This window comes from Oncorhynchus clarkii, chromosome 20 (genome assembly GCF_045791955.1).
Source record: "Oncorhynchus clarkii lewisi isolate Uvic-CL-2024 chromosome 20, UVic_Ocla_1.0, whole genome shotgun sequence".
NCBI lineage: Eukaryota > Metazoa > Chordata > Actinopteri > Salmoniformes > Salmonidae > Oncorhynchus > Oncorhynchus clarkii.
In genome coordinates, this window is record NC_092166.1 from 3794230 (window position 1) to 3816369 (window position 22140).

At 41.2% G+C, this 22140-nt stretch overlaps 1 protein-coding gene across 1 annotated transcript; it reads left to right on the forward strand.

Annotated features, from left to right (window-relative positions):
• Window positions 1-966: 966 nt before the first annotated feature.
• LOC139375784 (NADH dehydrogenase [ubiquinone] flavoprotein 2, mitochondrial-like) lies at window positions 967-18475 on the forward strand. The gene is made up of 8 exons (XM_071117627.1): window positions 967-1109; window positions 1744-1806; window positions 4983-5045; window positions 5243-5359; window positions 5598-5766; window positions 8247-8356; window positions 11593-11669; window positions 18162-18475. Exons 1-8 carry the CDS (start codon window positions 1068-1070, stop codon window positions 18253-18255), a joined length of 735 nt encoding a protein of 244 aa, XP_070973728.1. The 5' UTR covers window positions 967-1067; the 3' UTR covers window positions 18256-18475.
• The last annotated feature ends 3665 nt before the right edge of the window (window positions 18476-22140 follow it).

A 22140-nucleotide genomic window follows, 5' to 3' on the forward strand; every position in this document is an offset into this window, starting at 1 on the left:
TATGAGGGTGCAGTGAGATACCTGACGGGTTGGACGACACTTTTATCGTCAATCATCTTGAAAAAGATTTTACAAAAAAACAACTTGGAAATCAACCAATCCTCCGTCATTAACACAATGGAAAGGTCAAATGCTGTATTATCTAAATGTGCATGGGCGATGAAGAGAAACAAAATGGTGCAGTTTGAGGCCATGTGGAGGAGAGACATCCCGAGGGGTTCGTGCTGATTGTACAGAGATTGTGACAGCCGGTTAAATGGCGTCCCTTGAGAAAGCAAGAACAAGATGTACAAGATGTATGTCAAGAGAAGTGCAGTATTATCACAAGGAGACGTATACTTGGAATATGGAGGAGGAATGGAGGGGAAAAAGAGAGGCAGAGGAGGTCTGAGAGAGAGAGAGTGAGGAAGAGGGTGAGCTTGAGTCAGTTAAAAATGGCAAAAGAAAGGGAGATGTTTGTTAAAGAAGAACGGTAGAAAGTTTAAACAGACTGAGCTGAAGACAGGAGGAGAAATGGAAGTGAATGAGGTCGAAGTATCTGAGGTGGTAGGTGTGGTGAAGTTCTCTGAGCCCGAGGCTTGCACCGAGAGTCAGGATAAAAATGAGTCTGTGAGAGTTTCAAGCAAACTATAAGGGAGTTGTACTCCAGTCTAGTAGGTGGCGGTAATGCAACATTTATTGGATACCGACCACCGTTAAACTTCAACGAAGAAGAATATGTGCCACAGAACGATATGGGTGCTGGAGATCGGGGTGTGAGAATGTAGATCTTGGCAGGTGTGATGTAATTGTCATTTGTATTGTAACAAAAAAAAATCTTATGCAGAAGTTCATGCAAATACATAATTTAAGATTATTCAATCGGTATATATTCTGTAATCTCATTATGGAGAGAAGTTTAGACAGAAAATAATTTGCTCCACACTGCCAATAATTTCGATCTGTGGTAGATTAGTTTTTGACGTAGCGTAAACCAGACCCTCTCAATCGAGCTGTTTTGATATCGGGCCATTGCTGTGGTCACATAAGTGTTGTGTCAAGGGGGCAAAACCAGCTACGCTTTGAAGATGTTTCTATCTTCTGCATTTCGATCTGCTGTTTCCCTAACGGTATGCCTGTAACAAAGTACTCGTGTTAGGCTAATTCTAGAAATGGAGAACCGGTAGTTATGTTTGATGAAGAAAGAGATATGTTGCATGACACTTGACAAGGACAAGCGGCCTAGCTAACACGATAGTTACTCATTAGAGCAATGATTTAGTTCAATATTAATGTGAACAATACTATTGTTTGAATGCTTGTGAAAATATATCTTGTCCTTGCAAGTTAACTTGCTACTATAGCTGGCTGTGTTTTTCTGACTGGTCAAGTTAGTTACGGTAAAGAGCCTTGCACCGTTAGCTGACTGACTAGTTCATAAACACTACAAACGGATGCACTGCTACATCGCAACTTCTTCATCGTTTTGAATCACACTGATCAGAATTGTCACTGTTGCATCCCTCGTTCAGCCAAACCTTCCTGATAGTGTTGAAGTCATTTCTCGTGGACAGATTCTAACTGGAAGTGACGAGAGACGTTTACTTCTGGGTAACCCGAGATTAGTATCGGAAGTCTTTTAATCAAAATGTTTTCATGTAGACCCTATAATGTGTCTTGGTTGGTATTCCACAGAATCAAACCTTCTAGTGCACATGATCAGTTGATATGATACGTGTCTCCTCTTCTTCCCCATGTTCCCAGGCTAGGCAGGTCAGGAGCGTTCACCGGTCTGCTGCCAGAGCTGGAGCTGGGGGCATCTTCGTGGTGAGTGCAGGATCTGGAACCTCATAGCTTGGTTCTAGGTTTGAGCATTTCAATTGGACTGTTTGAGGAGTCACACGTTTTAAAAAAAAATGCATTTATCTATATATGCCAACAGTGTGTAACAATGCTTCATTTACAATCACCGTTACAGATAACTAATGCTAATTGCTAAATTGCCCCATATACAGTACCAGTCAAAAGTTTGGACACACCGACTCATTCCAGGGTTTTTCTTTATTTTTACCATTTTCTACATTGGCAAAATAATAGTGAAGACATCAAAACTATGAGAAAACACATATGTCAAACCTGCATTGTTGTTTAAGGGCTTGTAAAGCATTTCACTAAGGTGACAAATAACATTTGACTTGGATCATGTAGTAACCAAAAAAAAAGTGTTAAACAAATCAAAACATATTTATATTTGAGATTCTTAAAATGGCTCACACTCTTGGCATTATTGATGAAGCCTTGTCCAAAAAAATTCACCACCTTGTGCACGGTCTAGCCCATGTTCAGTTTCAGAAGGAGAACTTTGATAGCTTTCTACTACTTTAATTGATTTGATTAAAAACAATATGTTTCTTGCCCATGATGTATTTATCAGAGTTATTGACCTCACAATAAGCCAGATTCAAGTAACTTATATTGTGGTGCTGAAACAGAGTAGCGGCATGTGCTCTGTAGAGGGTCCATCACTTGCATGTGCTCTGTAGAGGGTCTATCACTTGCATGTGCTCTGTAGAGGGTCTATCACTTGCAAGTGCTCTGTAGAGGGTCTATCACTTGGAGGTGCTCTGTAGCGGGTCTATCAGCAACGTCGATAGACTAGAAAAGGCCAGTATCGGCCTGACATATCGGCTCGGCCGTTCGTTTGTTAGTACATGGTGCAAATGTAGTATAGTGCAGTTATATATTTTGCAAGTCAATGATACATGTAACTGCCAAAATAAAGGAAACACCAAGTGTGTTCAATGCAGTTTGGCATAGATTCTACAAGTGTTCTGGAACTCTGGCGTAGATTCTACAAGTGTTCTGGAACTCTGGCGTCGCATCCCTCCTATATTCTTCCATGAGAAATGACATAATTTGGTGTTTTGTTGATGGTGGAAAACATGGTCTCAGGCGCTGCTCCAGAATCTCCCATAAGCGTTCAATTGGGTTGAGATCTGGAGTCTGAGACGGCTCATCAAACCATTCAGTGACCACTGGTGCCCTGTGGATGGGGGGCATTGTCATTCTATGAGGGCATAGCCATGGTAGCTAAAATAATGGCCTGCACAGCATTTCTATACATGACCCTAAGCATGATGGGATGTTAATTGCTTAATGAACTCACCTGTGTGGAAGCATCTGCTTTTAATACTCTGTGTATCCCTCATTTGTGTTTCCTTTTTTGGGGGTAGTTACCTGTATATGATCCTTTCTTTGATAAGCCACTTTTCATAACTACTAGTGTAGAGGACGCTGTGTGTCAGTGTAGAGGACACTGTGTGTCAGTGTAGGGTTTCCCAAGGGGTGCACAGTTTGGTTTTTGCCCCTCTAACACTACATAGCTGATTCAAAAAAATCAACTCATCATTAAGCTTTGATCATTTGAATCAGCTGTGTAGTGTTAAACCAAAATGGGCAAAACCCAAAATGTGCACCCAAGGACTGCCAATGTAAACTACAATCAAATCTGTTTTGAAATGATGCATTTAGTCAGATTTAAATAAAACATGGATAGGAGTATTACACTACTGTCCACAAGGGGGCAGTGTACAGAAGTAGAGAAGTTTATGCACCCCCACTGTCTGTCGTGCCACAGTGTGTTGTTGGATACAACTGTCCCTCAGGGAAGAGGTACAGGATACATCTCAATAGCCTTTACCAGGGGTACTCAACAGCAGTCCAGAGCCTGCTGGTTCTCTGTTCTACCTGATCATTAATATCACCCACCTGGTGTCTCAGGTCTAAATCAGCCTGATTAGAGGGGAATCACCCACCTGGTGTCCCAGGTCTAAATCTGGCCCTGATTAGAGGGGAATCACACTCCTGGTGTCCCAGGTCTAAATCTGTCCCTGATTAGAGGGGAACCACCCACCTGGTGTCCCTGGTCTAAACCAGTCCCTGATTAGAGGGGAATCACCCACCTGGTGTTCCAGGTCTAAATCAGTCCCTGATTAGAGGGGAATCACCCACCTGGTGTCCCAGGTCTAAATCAGTCCCTGGTTAGAGGGGAATCACCCACCTGGTGTTCCAGGTCTAAACCAGTCCCTGATTAGAGGGGAATCACCCACCTGGTGTTCCAGGTCTAAATCAGTCCCTGATTAGAGGGGAATCACCCACCTGGTGTTCCAGGTCTAAATCAGTCCCTGATTAGAGGGGAATCACCCACCTGGTGTCCCAGGTCTAAATCAGTCCCTGGTTAGAGGGGAATCACCCTCCTGGTGTCCCAGGTCTAAATCTGTCCCTGATTAGAGGGGAACCACCCACCTGGTGCCCCAGGTCTAAATCAGTCCCTGATTAGAGGGGAATCACCCACCTGGTGTCCCAGGTCTAAATCAGAACCTGATTAGAGGGGAATCACCCACCTGGTGTCTCAGGTCTAAATCAGTCCCTGATTAGAGGGGAATCACCCACCTGGTGTCCCAGGTCTAAATCAGAACCTGATTAGAGGGGAATCACCCACCTGGTGTCTCAGGTCTAAACCAGTCCCTGATTAGAGGGGAATCACCCACCTGGTGTCCCAGGTCTAAACCAGACCCTGATTAGAGGGGAATCACCCACCTGGTGTCCCAGGTCTAAACCAGTCCCTGATTAGAGGGGAATCACCCACCTGGTGTCCCAGGTCTAAATCAGACCCTGATTAGAGGGGAATCACCCACCTGGTGTCCCAGGTCTAAACCAGTCCCTGATTAGAGGGGAACAATGACAAAATGCAGTGGAACTGGCTGGGAGGTCCAGAGTTGAGTCTGAGTGGCCTGAGGGATTCGTCTCCTATTCTTTACCCTGCCTTCTAAATGATCTATGGAAATATCGGCTTTTCCTTTACACGTCTGCTTCGTTACCACATTTAACAGTTTAACTTAACATGTTTAGTTTGTGCCTGGTCAAATGTCTTATGAAACTCAGTGAGATATCGCTGTTCATCAATGTGATGACTGATGTGATGCGTTTTTCCTCTACTGTAGCACAGAGATACTCCTGAAAACAACCCAGACACTCCCTTTGAGTTCACAGCGGAGAACCTGAAGGTGAGTCGACGAGAGCACGACCATCAGAGAAATACCTGCAGACTCAACTTTGAAAACCATCACTTTTATCACATCTTTATAAATCGTTTTGAACAGGAAGCTTTATATATATAAAAAAAAAAAAAGGTCACATTCTCTGTTCTTGTGGACATCATGTAGCCTCACTAATGAAAAGCTGTTTTGTCGTTGTTTTTTAGAGGATTGATGCTATCATTAGTATGTACCCAGAGGGCCACAAGCAGGCCGCCACCATCCCCGTGTTGGACCTGGCTCAGAGACAGCATGGATGGCTCCCCATCTCAGCCATGAACAAGGTCATTCATCAATCTATCAATCAATATCCTGAGGCATCGGTCTGTTTTTAGAATAGAGTATGTTCTTTCTTTTTTTTTGCTGTTTGGCAACGATTTGTAGAACGATAGAATTCGACAGAACCTGTGTAGACTTGGGGTGTGTTCAGTACTCCATCCATTATTAGATTAACGCTCCTACTGTCCACGAGCCTTCATTTTTCAGAATTGTTTCTCTCTCTCTCTCGCTCTTTTCTCCCAGGTGGCCGAGGTGCTTGAGGTCCCTCCGATGAGGATCTATGAGGTAGCGACGTTCTACACCATGTTCCTGAGGCAGCCGGTGGGCAAGTACCACATCCAGATCTGCACTACAACTCCCTGCATGCTTTGCGACTCCGACAGCATCCTGGAGGCCCTCCAGAACAAACTGGGTAAGAGATCGACTGTCCCGTTTGGTTCACAGACGGACCTAGAATGAAGGGGTTAGGGTTAGTCAAGTGGAGATGGAAAACAGATGTCTTGACTGCGTATATTTATGACAGATGAACAACATGGAAGTTCTGCAAATACTAACAACAAAAAACATTTTATCCAAAAGCAAAAAATAGAAACGCAACAATTTCAAAGATTTTTACGGAGTTTTAAGGAAATCCGTTAATTGAAATAAATTAATTTGGCCCTAATCTATGGATTTCACATGACTGGGAATACAGATATGCTTTTGTTGGTAACCTTAAATTAAAAAGTAGGGGCGTGTATCAGAAAACCAGCCAGTATCTGGTGTGACAAACCATTTGCCTCATGCAGCACGACACATCTCCTTCACATAGAGTTGATCAGGCTGTTGGTTGTGGCATGTTGGGCCTCAGGATCTCGTCATTCAAAAGTGCATTCAAACTGCCATTGATAAAATGCAATTGTTTGTTGTCCGTAACTTATGCCTGCCCATACCATAACCCCACCACCACCATGGGGCACTCTGTTCACAACGTTGAAGTCAGCAAACCGATCGCTCACACAACGCCATACACCTGGTCTGTGAATGTGAGGCCGGTTGGACATACTGCCAAATTCTCTAAAACGACGGCTTCTAGTAGAGAAATGAACATTCAATTCTCTGGCAACAGTTCTGGTCGACAGTCCTGCAGTCAGCATGCCAATTGCACGCTTCCTCAAAACTTGAACATCTGTGGCATTGTGTTTTGTAACAAAACTTTGACCCCAGCATAAGGTGCACCTGTGTAATGATAATGCTGTTTTATCAGTTTCTTGATATGCTACACCTGTCAAGTGGAAGGATTATCTTGACAAAGGAGAAATGCTCACTAACAGGGATGTAAACAAATTTGTTTCACAACATTTTGGAGAAATAAGTCTTAAATCTTTTATTTCGGCACATGAAACATAGGACCAACACTTGACATGTTGCATGTATATTATTGTTCTGTGTAGATGTGTTCACAGAAGCTTTAAGCTAGCTGTGGAGGAAAACAATTATTATGTTATATGTATTGTATTGAAATCATTGTTCTATTATTTAATCATGATAGGTAGACACAGCTTTCATTGTCCTATTATTTAGCCATGATAGGTAGACACAGCTTTCATTGTCCTATTATTTAGCCATAGGTAGACACAGCTTTCATTGTTCTATTTCCATGATAGGTAGACACAGCTTTCATTGTCCTATTATTTAGCCATAGGTAGACACAGCTTTCATTGTTCTATTTCCATGATAGGTAGACACAGCTTTCATTGTCCTATTATTTAACCATGATAAGTAGACACAGCTTTCATTGTCCTATTATTTAGCCATAGGTAGACACAGCTTTCATTGTTCTATTTCCATGATAGGTAGACATATTAGGCAATAGAATTTGAAGTTTGTTCTGATCTCTTTAATATAGCCTGGGTGCCTGTCCGTTTCTGGTCTCTTAATATAGCCTGGGAGTCGGTCCGTTTCTGATCTCTTTAATATAGCCTGGGAGTCAGTCCGTTTCTGGTCTCTTAATATAGCCTGGGTGCCTGTCTGTTTCTGGTCTCTTTAATATAGCCTGGGTGCCTGTCCGTTTCTGGTCTCTTAATATAGCCTGGGAGTCAGTCCATTTCTGGTCTCTAAATATAGCCTGGGTGCCTGTCTGTTTCTGGTCTCTTTAATATAGCCTGGGTGCCTGTCTGTTTCTGGTCTCTTTAATATAGCCTGGGTGCCTGTCCGTTTCTGGTCTCTTAATATAGCCTGGGAGTCGGTCCGTTTCTGATCTCTTTAATATAGCCTGGGTGCCTGTCCGTTTCTGGTCTGTTGCCAGCTCCTTATGGAATGGATTAGGTAACAATACCAACAGATCTGAGACCCGGCTATCATGATCCCAATTCTTCCATCAGATCAGTGTAATTAGTACTATGTTAAAGGCCCAGTGTAATCAAAAACATGATTGTTTTGTGTTTTTCTATATATATATATATATATATATATATCTCCACACAGAGTTTGGAATAATACTGTGAAAATGATAATGCCCCATTTAGTGTAAGAACTGTTTGAAAAGACCACCTGACATTTCAACCTGTTTTAGTGGGATGGAGTTTTGGCCTACATGGTGACATCACCAGGCAGTAAATGTGTTAATAGACCAATAAGAAAGAGTTCCAAAACCTCTCTGCCAATAACAGCAAATTTTCACTTTTCCCCTCCCCACTCAGACCACTCCCAAACTGTCTTAGCTAAATTTTTGCTAAGAAGCTATTTATATATATATATATATATATTTATTTATTTATTTATTTATTTAAACATTTTCAATGAAAACAATCAGTGATGCTAAAAGTTACCCAGAAAACATTTAGATATTGAGATAAAAAATGGCTACATTTGACCTTTTAAATTTAAAAAAAAACATTTTTTTTCCCTCAGGCATCAAGGTAGGAGGGATGACGTCAGACAAGATGTTCTCTCTAATAGAGGTGGAGTGTCTCGGTGCCTGTGTTAACGCTCCCATGGTCCAGATCAACGACAACTACTACGTGAGTTATTCTCTGCTTCACACAAAAAAACACAACAAATTGTGGACAAATTATTAGGAACACTTTCCTAATATCGAGTTGCACCCTGTTTTGCCCTCAGAACAGTAAATTAGTCAGGGCATGGACACTTCAAGGTGTCAAGCGCTGGCCCATGTTGACTCCAACTGCTTTCCACAGTTGTGTTAATTTGGCTGGATGTCTTTTTGGGTGGTGGACCATTCTTGATACACACGGGAAACGGTTGTGTCTGAAAACCCAGCAGCGTTTTAGTTGTTGACACCCTCAAACTGGTGCTCCTGGCACCTACTACCATAGCCTGTTCAAAGTAGAGGTCGACCGATTAATCGGAATGGCCGTTTTCATAACAATCGGAAATAGGTATTTTTGAGCGCCGATTTGCCGATTAAAAAAAATATATATATATTTGATTTTATTTAGACCTTAAATTTACTAGACAAGTCAGTTCAGAACACATTCTTATTTTCAATGACGGCCCTAGGAATGGTGGGTTAACTGCCTTGTTCAGGGGCAGAACGACAGATTTTCACCTTGTCTGCTCGGTGGATTCAATCTTGCAACCGTACAGTTAACTAGCCCAACGCAATAACGACCTGCCTCTCTCGCTGCACTCCACAAGGAGACTGCCTGTTACGCGAATGCAGTAAGCCAAGGTAAGTTTCTAGCTAGCGTTAAACTTATCTTATAAAAAACAATCAATCATAATCACTAGTTAACTACACATGGTTGATGATATTACTAGATATTATCTAGCGTGTCCTGCATTGCATATAATCTGACTGAGCATACAAGCATACAAGTATCTAAGTATCTGACTGAGCGGTGGTAGGCAGAAGCAGGTGCGTAAACATTCATTCAAACAGCACTTTCGTGCGTTTTCCCAGCAGCTCTTCGTTGTGCGTCAAGCATTGCACTGTTTATGACTTCAAGCCTATCAACTCCCGAGATGAGGCTGGTGTAACCGAAGTGAAATGGCTAGCTAGTTAGCGGGGTGCGTGCTAATAGCGTTTCAAACGTCACTCGCTCTGAGCCTGTGGTTGTTTCCCTTGCCCTGCATGGGCAACGCTGCTTCGAGTGTGGCTGTTGTCTATGTGTTCCTGGTTCGAGCACAGGTAGGAGCGAGGAGAGGGACGGAAGCTATACTGTTACACTGGCAATACTAAAGTGCCTATAAGAACATCCAATAGTCAAAGGCTAATGAAATACAAATGGTATAGAGGGAAATAGTCCTATACTTCCTATAGTAACTACAACCTAAAACTTCTTACCTGGGAATATTGAAGACTCATGTTAAAAGGAACCACCAGCTTTCATATGTTCTCATGTTCTGAGCAAGGAACTTAAACGTTAGCTTTCTTACATAGCACATATTGCACTTTTACTTTCTTCTCCAACACTTTGTTTTTCCATTATTTAAACCAAATTGAACATGTTTCATTATTTATTTAAGGCTAAATTGATTTTATTGATGTTATTGATTAAGTTAAAATAAGTGCATTCAATATTGTTGTAATTGTCATTATTACAAATAAATAAATAAATGTCTGATTAATCGGTATCTGCTTTTTTTGGTCCTCAAGTATCAGTATCTGCGTTGAAAAATCATATTCGGTCCTCTAGTTCAAAGGTAAATAGACTGGTGTTGTGGCGATACTGGGTAAATAGACTGGTGTTGTGGCGATACTGGGTAAATAGACTGGTGTTGTGGCGATACTGGGTAAATAGACTGGTGTTGTGGCGATACTGGGTAAATAGACTGGTGTTGTGGCGATACTGGGTAAATAGACTGGTGTTGTGGCGATACTGGGTAAATAGACTGGTGTTGTGGCGTTACTGGGTAAATAGACTGGTGTTGTGGCGATACTGGGTAAATAGACTGGTGTTGTGGCGTTACTGGGTAAATAGACTGGTGTTGTGGCGATACTGGGTAAATAGACTGGTGTTGTGGCGATACTGGGTAAATAGACTGGTGTTGTGGCGTTACTGGGTAACTAGACTGGTGTTGTGGCGATACTGCGTAAATAGACTGGTGTTGTGGCGATACTGCGTAAATAGACTGGTGTTGTGGCGATACTGGGTAAATAGACTGGTGTTGTGGCGATACTGGGTAAATAGACTGGTGTTGTGGCGATACTGGGTAAATAGACTGGTGGTGTGGCGATACTGGGTAAATAGACTGGTGTTGTGGCGATACTGGGTAAATAGACTGGTGTTGTGGCGATACTGGGTAAATAGACTGGTGTTGTGGCGTTACTGGGTAAATAGACTGGTGTTGTGGCGTTACTGGGTAAATAGACTGGTGTTGTGGCGTTACTGGGTAAATAGACTGGTGTTGTGGCGATACTGGGTAAATAGACTGGTGTTGTGGCGATACTGGGTAAATAGACTGGTGTTGTGGCGATACTGGGTAAATAGACTGGTGTTGTGGCGATACTGGGTAAATAGACTGGTGTTGTGGCGTTACTGGGTAAATAGACTGGTGTTGTGGCGTTACTGGGTAAATAGACTGGTGTTGTGGCGTTACTGGGTAAATAGACTGGTGTTGTGGCGTTACTGGGTAAATAGACTGGTGTTGTGGCGATACTGGGTAAATAGACTGGTGTTGTGGCGTTACTGGGTAAATAGACTGGTGTTGTGGCGATACTGGGTAAATAGACTGGTGTTGTGGCGATACTGGGTAAATAGACTGGTGTTGTGGCGTTACTGGGTAACTAGACTGGTGTTGTGGCGTTACTGGGTAAATAGACTGGTGTTGTGGCGTTACTGGGTAAATAGACTGGTGTTGTGGCGTTACTGGGTAAATAGACTGGTGTTGTGGCGTTACTGGGTAACTAGACTGGTGTTGTGGCGATACTGGGTAAATAGACTGGTGTTGTGGCGTTACTGGGTAAATAGACTGGTGTTGTGGCGTTACTGGGTAAATAGACTGGTGTTGTGGCGTTACTGGGTAAATAGACTGGTGTTGTGGCGATACTGGGTAAATAGACTGGTGTTGTGGCGATACTGGGTAAATAGACTGGTGTTGTGGCGATACTGGGTAAATAGACTGGTGTTGTGGCGATACTGGGTAAATAGACTGGTGTTGTGGCGATACTGGGTAAATAGACTGGTGTTGTGGCGATACTGGGTAAATAGACTGGTGTTGTGGCGACTGGGTAAATAGACTGGTGTTGAGGCGATAGGATGTTATTGTGACGTTTCTGTCCTCTGCTTTCCAGGAAGACCTGAGGCCAAAAGATATCGATCAGATCATTGATGAGCTGAAAGCTGGGAACGTCCCTCCGCCTGGGCCCAGGTATGAACGTCTACCCTCCTGTCTGTCTCATGAACACAAACAGCATGTTGTTTAGCAGGGAACTATAAAGACGAGAACTGGACTGGTGCTCGTCCTGTCCCTGCAATGCAACGGCATTATGTTACTTGTCTAGCAGGGGAACTATGAAGACTGTTTAGGGATGTAACGATTTCACCATCGGTCCCTGGTTTAAATGTTTAAGATAGTAGTGCACTAGTCCGGGAGCTCAAACCGATCCAAATTAAGCATTCATGGGTCAGAAAACAGATTCAAAAGTTAGGAAAATTGGGCCTCCCGGGTGGCGCAGTGGTTAAGGGCGCTGTACTGCAGCGCCAGCTGTGCCACCAGAGATTCGCGCCCAGGCTCTGTCGTAACCGGCCGCGACCGGGAGGTCCGTGGGGCGACGCACAATTGGCCTAGCGTCGTCCGGGTTAGGGAGGGGTTGGCCGGTAGGGATATCCTTGTCTCATCGCTCACCAGTGACTCCTGTGGCGGGCCGGGCGCAGTGCACGCTAACAAATGTTGCCAAGTGCACGGTGTTTCCTCCGACACATTGGTGCGGCTGGCTTCCGGGTTGGATGCGCGCTGTGTTAAGAAGCAGTGCGGCTGGTTGGGTTGTGTATCGGAGGACGCATGACTTTCAACCTTCGTCTCTCCCGAGCCCGTACGGGAGTTGTAGCGATGAGACAAGATAGTGCTACTAAAAAAAAACAATTGGATACCACGAAATTGGGGAGAAAACGGGGTAATAAAAAAATTAAAATAAAAAAGTTATAAATCGCCGTTTCACTAATGTTTTTACTGTTTTGTCCCCCACCCCGAAAATATCTCCTATCTGTTGTGACCGAATTGATATGTCCTCTCCTTCAGTTTAGTAGCCTTATCGAACGCTATGCATGTAACTGCGTTGTAATAGGCTACATGAGGAGTCGGCAACCTTTTCTCATGCCACTTCTACAGTTATGATTTTCAAATTTTTTTGTGAAACAGTTTCATTTAATTTATAATAATGTCTTCATATCTCAATCAAAATTATATCCAAATCTAAATGAAGAATTATAATCCTAAAAAAGTTACTTCTATTGCGAATGCCAATATGTAAAAAATAATCTACATAAAGCCAACAAATAAAAACATTGCAGACTGCCGGTAGAAAATATCCTGATCCTGATTAAAAAAAAAATATATCCTAGAAATCACATTTGCTACATGGCCTGTCTGCAATGAATTTGAAACATTGTGTCAACTAACTTGGGTCAGCTTGCCAAGTGAACTTGCAACAATGTATAAAATATTCAGGGCCGCTCAGTTTCCACAGCTGTAGGCTATTTGCTTACAGGATAAGAAGCAGTGCTTGACCTTGGCAGGAGCTCACCGGAGCGGAGTACTGGCGCCTCACCTTTTCTACTGCTTGAACTCCTGTTCCTCTTTATAGAATATTATCTAAAACAGTATTGTGGAGCTCCTGTTCCTCTTTATAGAATATTATCTAAAACAGTATTGTGGAGCTCCTGTTCCTCTTTATAGAATATTATCTAAAACAGTATTGTGGAGCTCCTGTTCCTCTTTATAGAATATCATCTAAAACAGTATTGTGGAGCTCCTGTTCCTCTTTATAGAATATTATCTAAAACAGTATTGTGGAACTCCTGTTCCTCTTTATAGAATATGATCTAAAACAGTATTGTGGAACTCCTGTTCCTCTTTATAGAATATGATCTAAAACAGTATTGTGGAGCTCCTGTTCCTCTTTATAGAATATCATCTAAAACAGTATTGTGGAGCTCCTGTTCCTCTTTATAGAATATTATCTAAAACAGTATTGTGGAGCTCCTGTTCCTCTTTATAGAATATGATCTAAAACCGTATTGTGGAGCTCCTGTTCCTCTTTATAGAATATTATCTAAAACAGTATTGTGGAGTTCCCGTTCCTCTTTATAGAATATGATCTAAAACAGTATTGTGGAGCTCCCGTTCCTCTTTATAGAATATTATCTAAAACCGTATTGTGGAGCTCCTGTTCCTCTTTATAGAATATTATCTAAAACAGTATTGTGGAGTTCCCGTTCCTCTTTATAGAATATGATCTAAAACAGTATTGTGGAGCTCCTGTTCCTCTTTATAGAATATGATCTAAAACAGTATTGTGGAGCTCCTGTTCCTCTTTATAGAATATGATCTAAAACAGTATTGTGGAGTTCCCGTTCCTCTTTATAGAATATGATCTAAAACAGTATTGTGGAGCTCCTGTTCCTCTTTATAGAATATGATCTAAAACAGTATTGTGGAGCTCCTGTTCCTCTTTATAGAATATGATCTAAAACAGTATTGTGGAGCTCCCGTTCCTCTTTATAGAATATGATCTAAAACAGTATTGTGGAGCTCCCGTTCCTCTTAATAGGATCTAAAACAGTATTGTGGAGTTCCCGTTCCTCTTTATAGAATATGATCAGAAACAGTATTGTGGAGCTCCCGTTCCACTTTATAGAATATGATCTAAAACAGTATTGTGGAGCTCCTGTTCCTCTTTATAGAATATGATCTAAAACAGTATTGTGGAGTTCCTGTTCCTCTTTATAGAATATGATCTAAAACAGTATTGTGGAGCTCCCTTTCCTCTTTATAGAATAGGATCTAAAACAGTATTGCGGAGCTCCCGTTCCTCTTTATAGAATAGGATCTAAAACAGTATTGCGGAGCTCCCGTTCCTCTTTATAGAATATGATCTAAAACAGTATTGTGGAGCTCCCGTTCCTCTTAATAGGATCTAAAACAGTATTGCGGAGCTCCCGTTCCTCTTTATAGAATAGGATCTAAAACAGTATTGTGGAGCTCCTGTTCCTCTTTATAGAATATTATCTAAAACAGTATTGTGGAGTTCCTGTTCCTCTTTATAGAATATTATCTAAAACAGTATTGTGGAGCTCCCGTTCCTCTTTATAGAATATGATCTAAAACAGTATTGTGGAGCTCCTGTTCCACAATACTGTTTTAGATAATATTCTATAAAGAGGAACTCCTAAATATAATACAGTACCAGCATTCAAAATGAGTACCGGAACCTATTTCCAGTGGTGTAAAATACTCAAGTAGTTTTTTGGGTATCTTTACATTTACTTCACCATTCCTAAAGAAAATATTGTACTTTTTTAACTCACATACATCTTCCCTGACGAGCCAAATTACTCGTTACATTTTGAATGCTTAGCCGGACAGGGAAATTGACCCACGTATCAAGAGAACATCCCTGGTCATTCCTACTTCCTCTGGTCTGGCGGACTCACTAAACACACATGCATCTTTTGTAAATAACGTTGGGGTGTGCCCCTGGCTATCTGTACATTTTAAAAACAAGAAAATTATGCCGTCTGGTTTGCTTAATATAAGGAATTTGAAATACTTTTGATACTTAAGTATATTTTAGCATTTAAATTTACTTTTTGATACTTAAGTATATTTAAAACCAAATACTTTGACTTTTACTTTACTCAAGTACTATTTTACTGGGTGACTTGAGTAACTTTCTATTAGGGTATCTATACTTTTACAATGGGGTACTTCTTCCATCACTGCAAATTTCAGTCCAAGTCGAGCACTGATAAGAAGTAATCAGGTAGGACTATTTGGATGGTGTATCCATTGGATCAGAGCACTGATAAGAGGTAATCAGGTAGGACTATTTGTATGGTGTTTCCACTGGATCAGAGCATGACATTGTTCCCTTTCACTCTGAGTGGTTATCGAAAGGGAGAGAGCTGGAAAGATCTTTCTAATACATTGAGGAACTATTGTCATTTTCAATGGATGGAAAAACAGACTTTGTTCACTTTCTGTTTGAGGTGAAGAAAACATTACTTTGAGAAGCTCCACAGCTCATTGGTGGTGGGGCGTTAACCAATCAGAAACACTATCAGATCCCCAAATGGGTACATTTATACGCCTAGGTTTGCATGCAGGTCATGTAGTCTATAGGTCTACTTCTATGTGTCATCAGGTAGTCTATAGGTCTACTTCTATGTGTCATCAGGTAGTCTATAGGTCTACTTCTATGTGTAATCAGGTAGTCTATAGGTCTACTTCTATGTGTCATCAGGTAGTCTATAGGCCTACTTCTATGTGTAATCAGGTAGCCTATAGGTCTACTTCTATGTGTCATCAGGGCCAGGTAGTCTATAGGTCTACTTCTGTGTCATCAGATAGTCTATAGGTCTACTTCTATGTGTCATCAGGCAGTCTATAGGTCTACTTCTATGTGTAATCAGGTAGTCTATAGGTCTACTTCTGTGTCATCAGGTAGTCTATAGGTCTACTTCTATGTGTCATCAGGTAGTCTATAGGTCTACTTCTATGTGTCATCAGGTAGTCTATAGGCCTACTTCTATGTGTCATCAGGTAGTCTATAGGCCTACTTCTATGTGTCATCAGGTAGTCTATAGGTCTACTTCTATGTGTCATCAGGTAGTCTATAGGTCTACTTCTATGTGTCATCAGGTAGTCTATAGGTCTACTATATGCAGCTGTTGCAAGAGCACATTTTTCACTGGCTGTCGACCGGGTTTCAAAACCTTGATTGATCGGCAGGTTAAACTTCTTGAATTCAACCATTATTGGGTTCAAATACACATTTAGATTTGTGAACAGCCGTCCTCAACAGCTACAATCCGTAAGGCGCAAATAGCTAAAAGACAGAGTAGTGGTGTGATTCACATCAATGAGCTAAGTAGATATCAATAATAAGTGATATCTGTATCGCTGTAGACTACACCACTACTGTGCTCTTGCAACAGCTGCATAGTGTGGATCCCAGCCTATAGAATAACAGTGTGGATCCCAGCCTATAGAATAACAGTGTGGATCCCAGCCTATAGAATAACAGTGTGGATCCCAGCCTATAGAATAACAGTGTGGATCCCAGCCTATAGAATAACAGTGTGGATCCCAGCCTATAGAATAACAGTGTGGATCCCAGCCTATAGAACAACAGCTGCATAGTGAGGATCCCAGCCTATAGAATAACAGCTGCATAGTGTGGATCCCAGCCTATAGAACAACAGCTGCATAGTGTGGATCCCAGCCTATAGAATAACAGTATGGATCCCAGCCTATAGAATAACAGTGTGGATCCCAGCCTGTAGAACAACAGTGTGGATCCCAGCCTATAGAATAACAGCTGCATAGTGAGGATCCCAGCCTATAGAATAACAGCTGCATAGTGTGGATCCCAGCCTACAGAACAACAGCTGCAATCAGTCCTCCATGACAACACAATCATAAACAACAATCAGTCCTCCATGACAACACAATCATAAACAACAGAGCAGGCTAATAAGTCCTTAGTTTTGGGGTCATGCTCAGGTAAAACTATTTAGATAATCTATACTTCCACATATTCAGGTCCTGTTCTTGAAGGTCAAGGGGTATAACATTTATTGTAATGACTGGAAATCTGATAGACTTTGGTTTTTAATTGTAAAGATATAATTGAAATGTATTATTATGTTGTAGAAAGCGATGGGTTAGAAGAAGTCTACATCACCAACCCATACAACCCATAATGTAAAATTGAACATCCATATATATCGCCAGTTATGTCAACTTCAACATGGACTTATTCTGCAATAGATGTCGTTCAATTGGTAACATACATTGTTGTCTTCTTCTATCGCCTCTTAAGGGGAAAGTAATCTAAAAGTAACTGAATGTAATCAGATTACGTTACTGAGTTTTGGGGGTAATGATTTACAACCGGACAGGGTAACTAGTAACTAACGGATTACATTTAGAGAGTCACCTACCCAGCCCCTGTGCATAGAGAATACACAGCGAGTAGCAGCAGTGTAAACCAAAGGGGCGTCGGGTGGTGTCGGTGGTGTCAGTGCAATCCAAGAGGCCATTTCATTCATTGTTCTGTTAACTGCTGGACGAAAACAAACTCGACCAGTCGACTAAATGGGTTCAGCCCTAAAGTTAACGTTCCTGTATCGTAACAGAGCCTGTGTGTATGTGTGTGTGTGTGTGTGTGTGTGTGTGTGTGTGTGTGTGTGTGTGTGTGTGTGTGTGTGTGTGTGTGTGTGTGTGTGTGTGTGTGTGTGTGTGTGGATGCATATTGAATGGTTCATGAAAGGAGAGATGCACATCCCTATAAAATGTTAGACAATCACTAGTGCTTGTTACACACACAAAGGGTTGATGGTTGAATACTATTAGTAGGTTTTTACTGTATTTTTTAAATATTTTTAAACATGTATTTTACCTAACCATCTCGATGAATGAGAACTTCTCAACTGGCCTACCTGGTTAAATAAAGGTGAAATAAAAAATTTAAATATATTCCAGGCTTTGGAGCTCAGGCCTCAATAGAATGCTGTGGTTTATCAGTGAATTAAATGACTAATGATACACTTGAACAGGGTTTGATTATTTCATCTAGAATGAAATATAGTGTATATAGACTCACATTATATATATATAATTTATTTTTTTATCTTCCAGGAACGGGCGTTTCTCCTGTGAGCCAGCAGGAGGACTGACGAGTCTGTCTGAGCCTCCCCCTGGACCTGGTTTCGGTGTCAGAGCTGATCTATAGAGACCTACAGTGTATTTCAACAAGTCCCTAGCCCCTATATAGTGCACTACCCGAAGCCCACAGGGCTCCAGTTCAAAGTAGTGTATCGGATGCCTTTTAAAATAAATATATATATATATATATATATATATATCACACTGTATAATAATCGTTCTGTTCAGGGGAACACCTAACTTCACAGTGGAAATAATGTAATATTGTAAATAAAATGTCAATGTGCTCATGGGTGTCAGACTGTCTCCTTGTGTGTCAATTTAGATAAGACACTAATTATCTGTCTCAAAGAGAAGTCTAGGTCGACACCGATTTGATACAGTATTTCTATTAGAAAACGTTTACTACACCACACTGTCAACGACATGCAGATCAAGAAACTATTAATCATTTAAAAAGTCAGAAAAGAAAAAAACTGCCGGAAAGAATAGGAACTCACTCGTATGTGAATTTTGTTAAAGTTGCCACAAGCCTCACACAAAAATGTGTATTCTTATTGAGAGCATCAATTGATGGGGTAAAATGCGTACAGTACCAGTCAAAAGCGGACACACCATTCCAGGGTTTTTATTTATTGTTTTACTATATTCTACATTGTAGAATAGAAGAAAAACTAAGAAATAACACACGGAATCAAAAGTATTACATACAAAATATTTTTGAGATTTTTCAAAGTAGCCACCTTTTGGCTTAATGACAACTTTGCACACTCTTGGCATTCTCTCAACCAGCTTCACGAGGCAGTCACCTGGAATGCATTTCAATTAACAGGTGTGCCTTGTTTGAGCCAATCAGTTGTGCTGTGACAAGGTAGGGGTGGTACACAGAAAGATATCCCTATTTGGTAAGACCAAAGCTGTGTTTTGAATACTCATACTAACTTCCCTAACGCTACTATTTGTGAAGTGAATTGAGTATATAGTATACTTATTGGTCATAGTTTAGTATGCCAAAAGCTCCCGGATGACGTACTAAATTTGTCAAAATACTAAGTATACGTGCAGTGGACACTTTTTCCGTGCTTATAGGACCCATAATGCAATTATTCAGAAAATGGGCGTGGCTTCGTGTTTTCAGATTAGGTGGAAAATATGCAGCCAAAGTCAGACACAAATTCATTGCTCATAAACATATGTTAATAAAATTGAAATATGTAATAAAGTACGTTTCAAATACGTTAGGTTGGCTGACAATTTGTTAGCTATGCTGTCCTTTGTCCTTACGAACCGCATTAGCATTACAGCAGTATGTACCGGTATGTTAGCTACTCTATCCTTATGAACCACATAGCATTACAGCAGTATGTTAGCTACTCTATCCTTATGAACCACATAGCATTACAGCAGTATGTACCGGTATGTTAGCTACTCTATCCTTATGGACCACATAGCATTACAGCAGTATGTTAGCTACTCTATCCTTATGGACCACATAGCATTACAGCAGTATGTTAGCTACTCTATCCTTATGGACCACATAGCATTACAGCAGTATGTTAGCTACTCTATCCTTATGAACCACATAGCATTACAGCAGTATGTACCAGTATGTTAGCTACTCTATCCTTATGGACCACATAGCATTACAGCAGTATGTACCAGTATGTTAGCTACTCTATCCTTATGAACCACATAGCATTACAGCAGTATGTTAGCTACTCTATCCTTATGGACCACATAGCATTACAGCAGTATGTACCAGTATGTTAGCTACTCTATCCTTATGGACCACATAGCATTACAGCAGTATGTACCGGTATGTTAGCTACTCTATCCTTATGAACCACATAGCATTACAGCAGTATGTTAGCTACTCTATCCTTATGAACCACATAGCATTACAGCAGTATGTACCGGTATGTTAGCTACTCTATCCTTATGGACCACATAGCATTACAGCAGTATGTTAGCTACTCTATCCTTATGGACCACATAGCATTACAGCAGTATGTTAGCTACTCTATCCTTATGGACCACATAGCATTACAGCAGTATGTTAGCTACTCTATCCTTATGAACCACATAGCATTACAGCAGTATGTACCAGTATGTTAGCTACTCTATCCTTATGGACCACATAGCATTACAGCAGTATGTACCAGTATGTTAGCTACTCTATCCTTATGAACCACATAGCATTACAGCAGTATGTTAGCTACTCTATCCTTATGGACCACATAGCATTACAGCAGTATGTACCAGTATGTTAGCTACTCTATCCTTATGGACCACATAGCATTACAGCAGTATGTTAGCTACTCTATCCTTATGGACCACATAGCATTACAGCAGTATGTACCGGTATGTTAGCTACTCTATCCTTATGAACCACATAGCATTACAGCAGTATGTACCAGTATGTTAGCTACTCTGTCCTTATGGACCACATAGCATTACAGCAGTATGTTAGCTACTCTATCCTTATGGGCCACATAGCATTACAGCAGTATGTACCGGTATGTTAGCTACTCTATCCTTATGGACCACATAGCATTACAGCAGTATGTACCAGTATGTTAGCTACTCTATCGTTATGGACCACATAGCATTACAGCAGTATGTACCAGTATGTTAGCTACTCTATCCTTATGGACCACATAGCATTACAGCAGTATGTTAGCTACTCTATCCTTATGGACCACATAGCATTACAGCAGTATGTAAGCTACTCTATCCTTATGGACCACATAGCATTACAGCAGTATGTACCAGTATGTTAGCTACTCTATCTTTATGGACCACATAGCATTACAGCAGTATGTTAGCTACTCTATCCTTATGGACCACATAGCATTACAGCAGTATGTACCAGTATGTTAGCTACCCTATCCTTATGGACCACATAGCATTAAAGCAGTATGTACCGGTATGTTAGCTACTCTATCCTTATGGACCACATAGCATTACAGCAGTATGTACCAGTATGTTAGCTACTCTATCCTTATGGACCACATAGCATTACAGCAGTATGTTAGCTACTCTATCCTTATGGACCACATAGCATTACAGCAGTATGTACCAGTATGTTAGCTACTCTATCCTTATGGACCACATAGCATTACAGCAGTATGTACCGGTATGTTAGCTACTCTATCCTTATGGACCACATAGCATTACAGCAGTATGTACCAGTATGTTAGCTACTCTATCCTTATGGACCACATAGCATTACAGCAGTATGTTAGCTACTCTATCCTTATGGACCACATAGCATTACAGCAGTATGTACCAGTATGTTAGCTACTCTATCCTTATGGACCACATAGCATTACAGCAGTATGTACCGGTATGTTAGCTACTCTATCCTTATGGACCACATAGCATTACAGCAGTATGTACCAGTATGTTAGCTACTCTATCCTTATGGACCACATAGCATTACAGCAGTATGTACCGGTATGTTAGCTAGCTACTAATAAATAAAACCTCACAATAAGCCAGATTCAAGTAACTTATATTGTGGTGCTGAAACAGAGTAGCGGCATGTGCTCTGTAGAGGGTCCATCACTTGCATGTGCTCTGTAGAGGGTCTATCACTTGCATGTGCTCTGTAGAGGGTCTATCACTTGCAAGTGCTCTGTAGAGGGTCTATCACTTGGAGGTGCTCTGTAGCGGGTCTATCAGCAACGTCGATAGACTAGAAAAGGCCAGTATCGGCCTGACATATCGGCTCGGCCGTTCGTTTGTTAGTACATGGTGCAAATGTAGTATAGTGCAGTTATATATTTTGCAAGTCAATGATACATGTAACTGCCAAAATAAAGGAAACACCAAGTGTGTTCAATGCAGTTTGGCATAGATTCTACAAGTGTTCTGGAACTCTGGCGTAGATTCTACAAGTGTTCTGGAACTCTGGCGTCGCATCCCTCCTATATTCTTCCATGAGAAATGA

Bases quoted from the DNA above. Each gene is read 5' to 3' on its own strand.
- LOC139375784 (XM_071117627.1), top strand. From the start codon at position 1,068: ATGTTTCTATCTTCTGCATTTCGATCTGCTGTTTCCCTAACG. The intron at 1,110-1,743 runs GTATGCCTGTAA...CCATGTTCCCAG, and splicing joins GATCTGCTGTTTCCCTAACG to GCTAGGCAGGTCAGGAGCGT. The intron at 5,767-8,246 runs GTAAGAGATCGA...TTTTTCCCTCAG, and splicing joins GGCCCTCCAGAACAAACTGG to GCATCAAGGTAGGAGGGATG.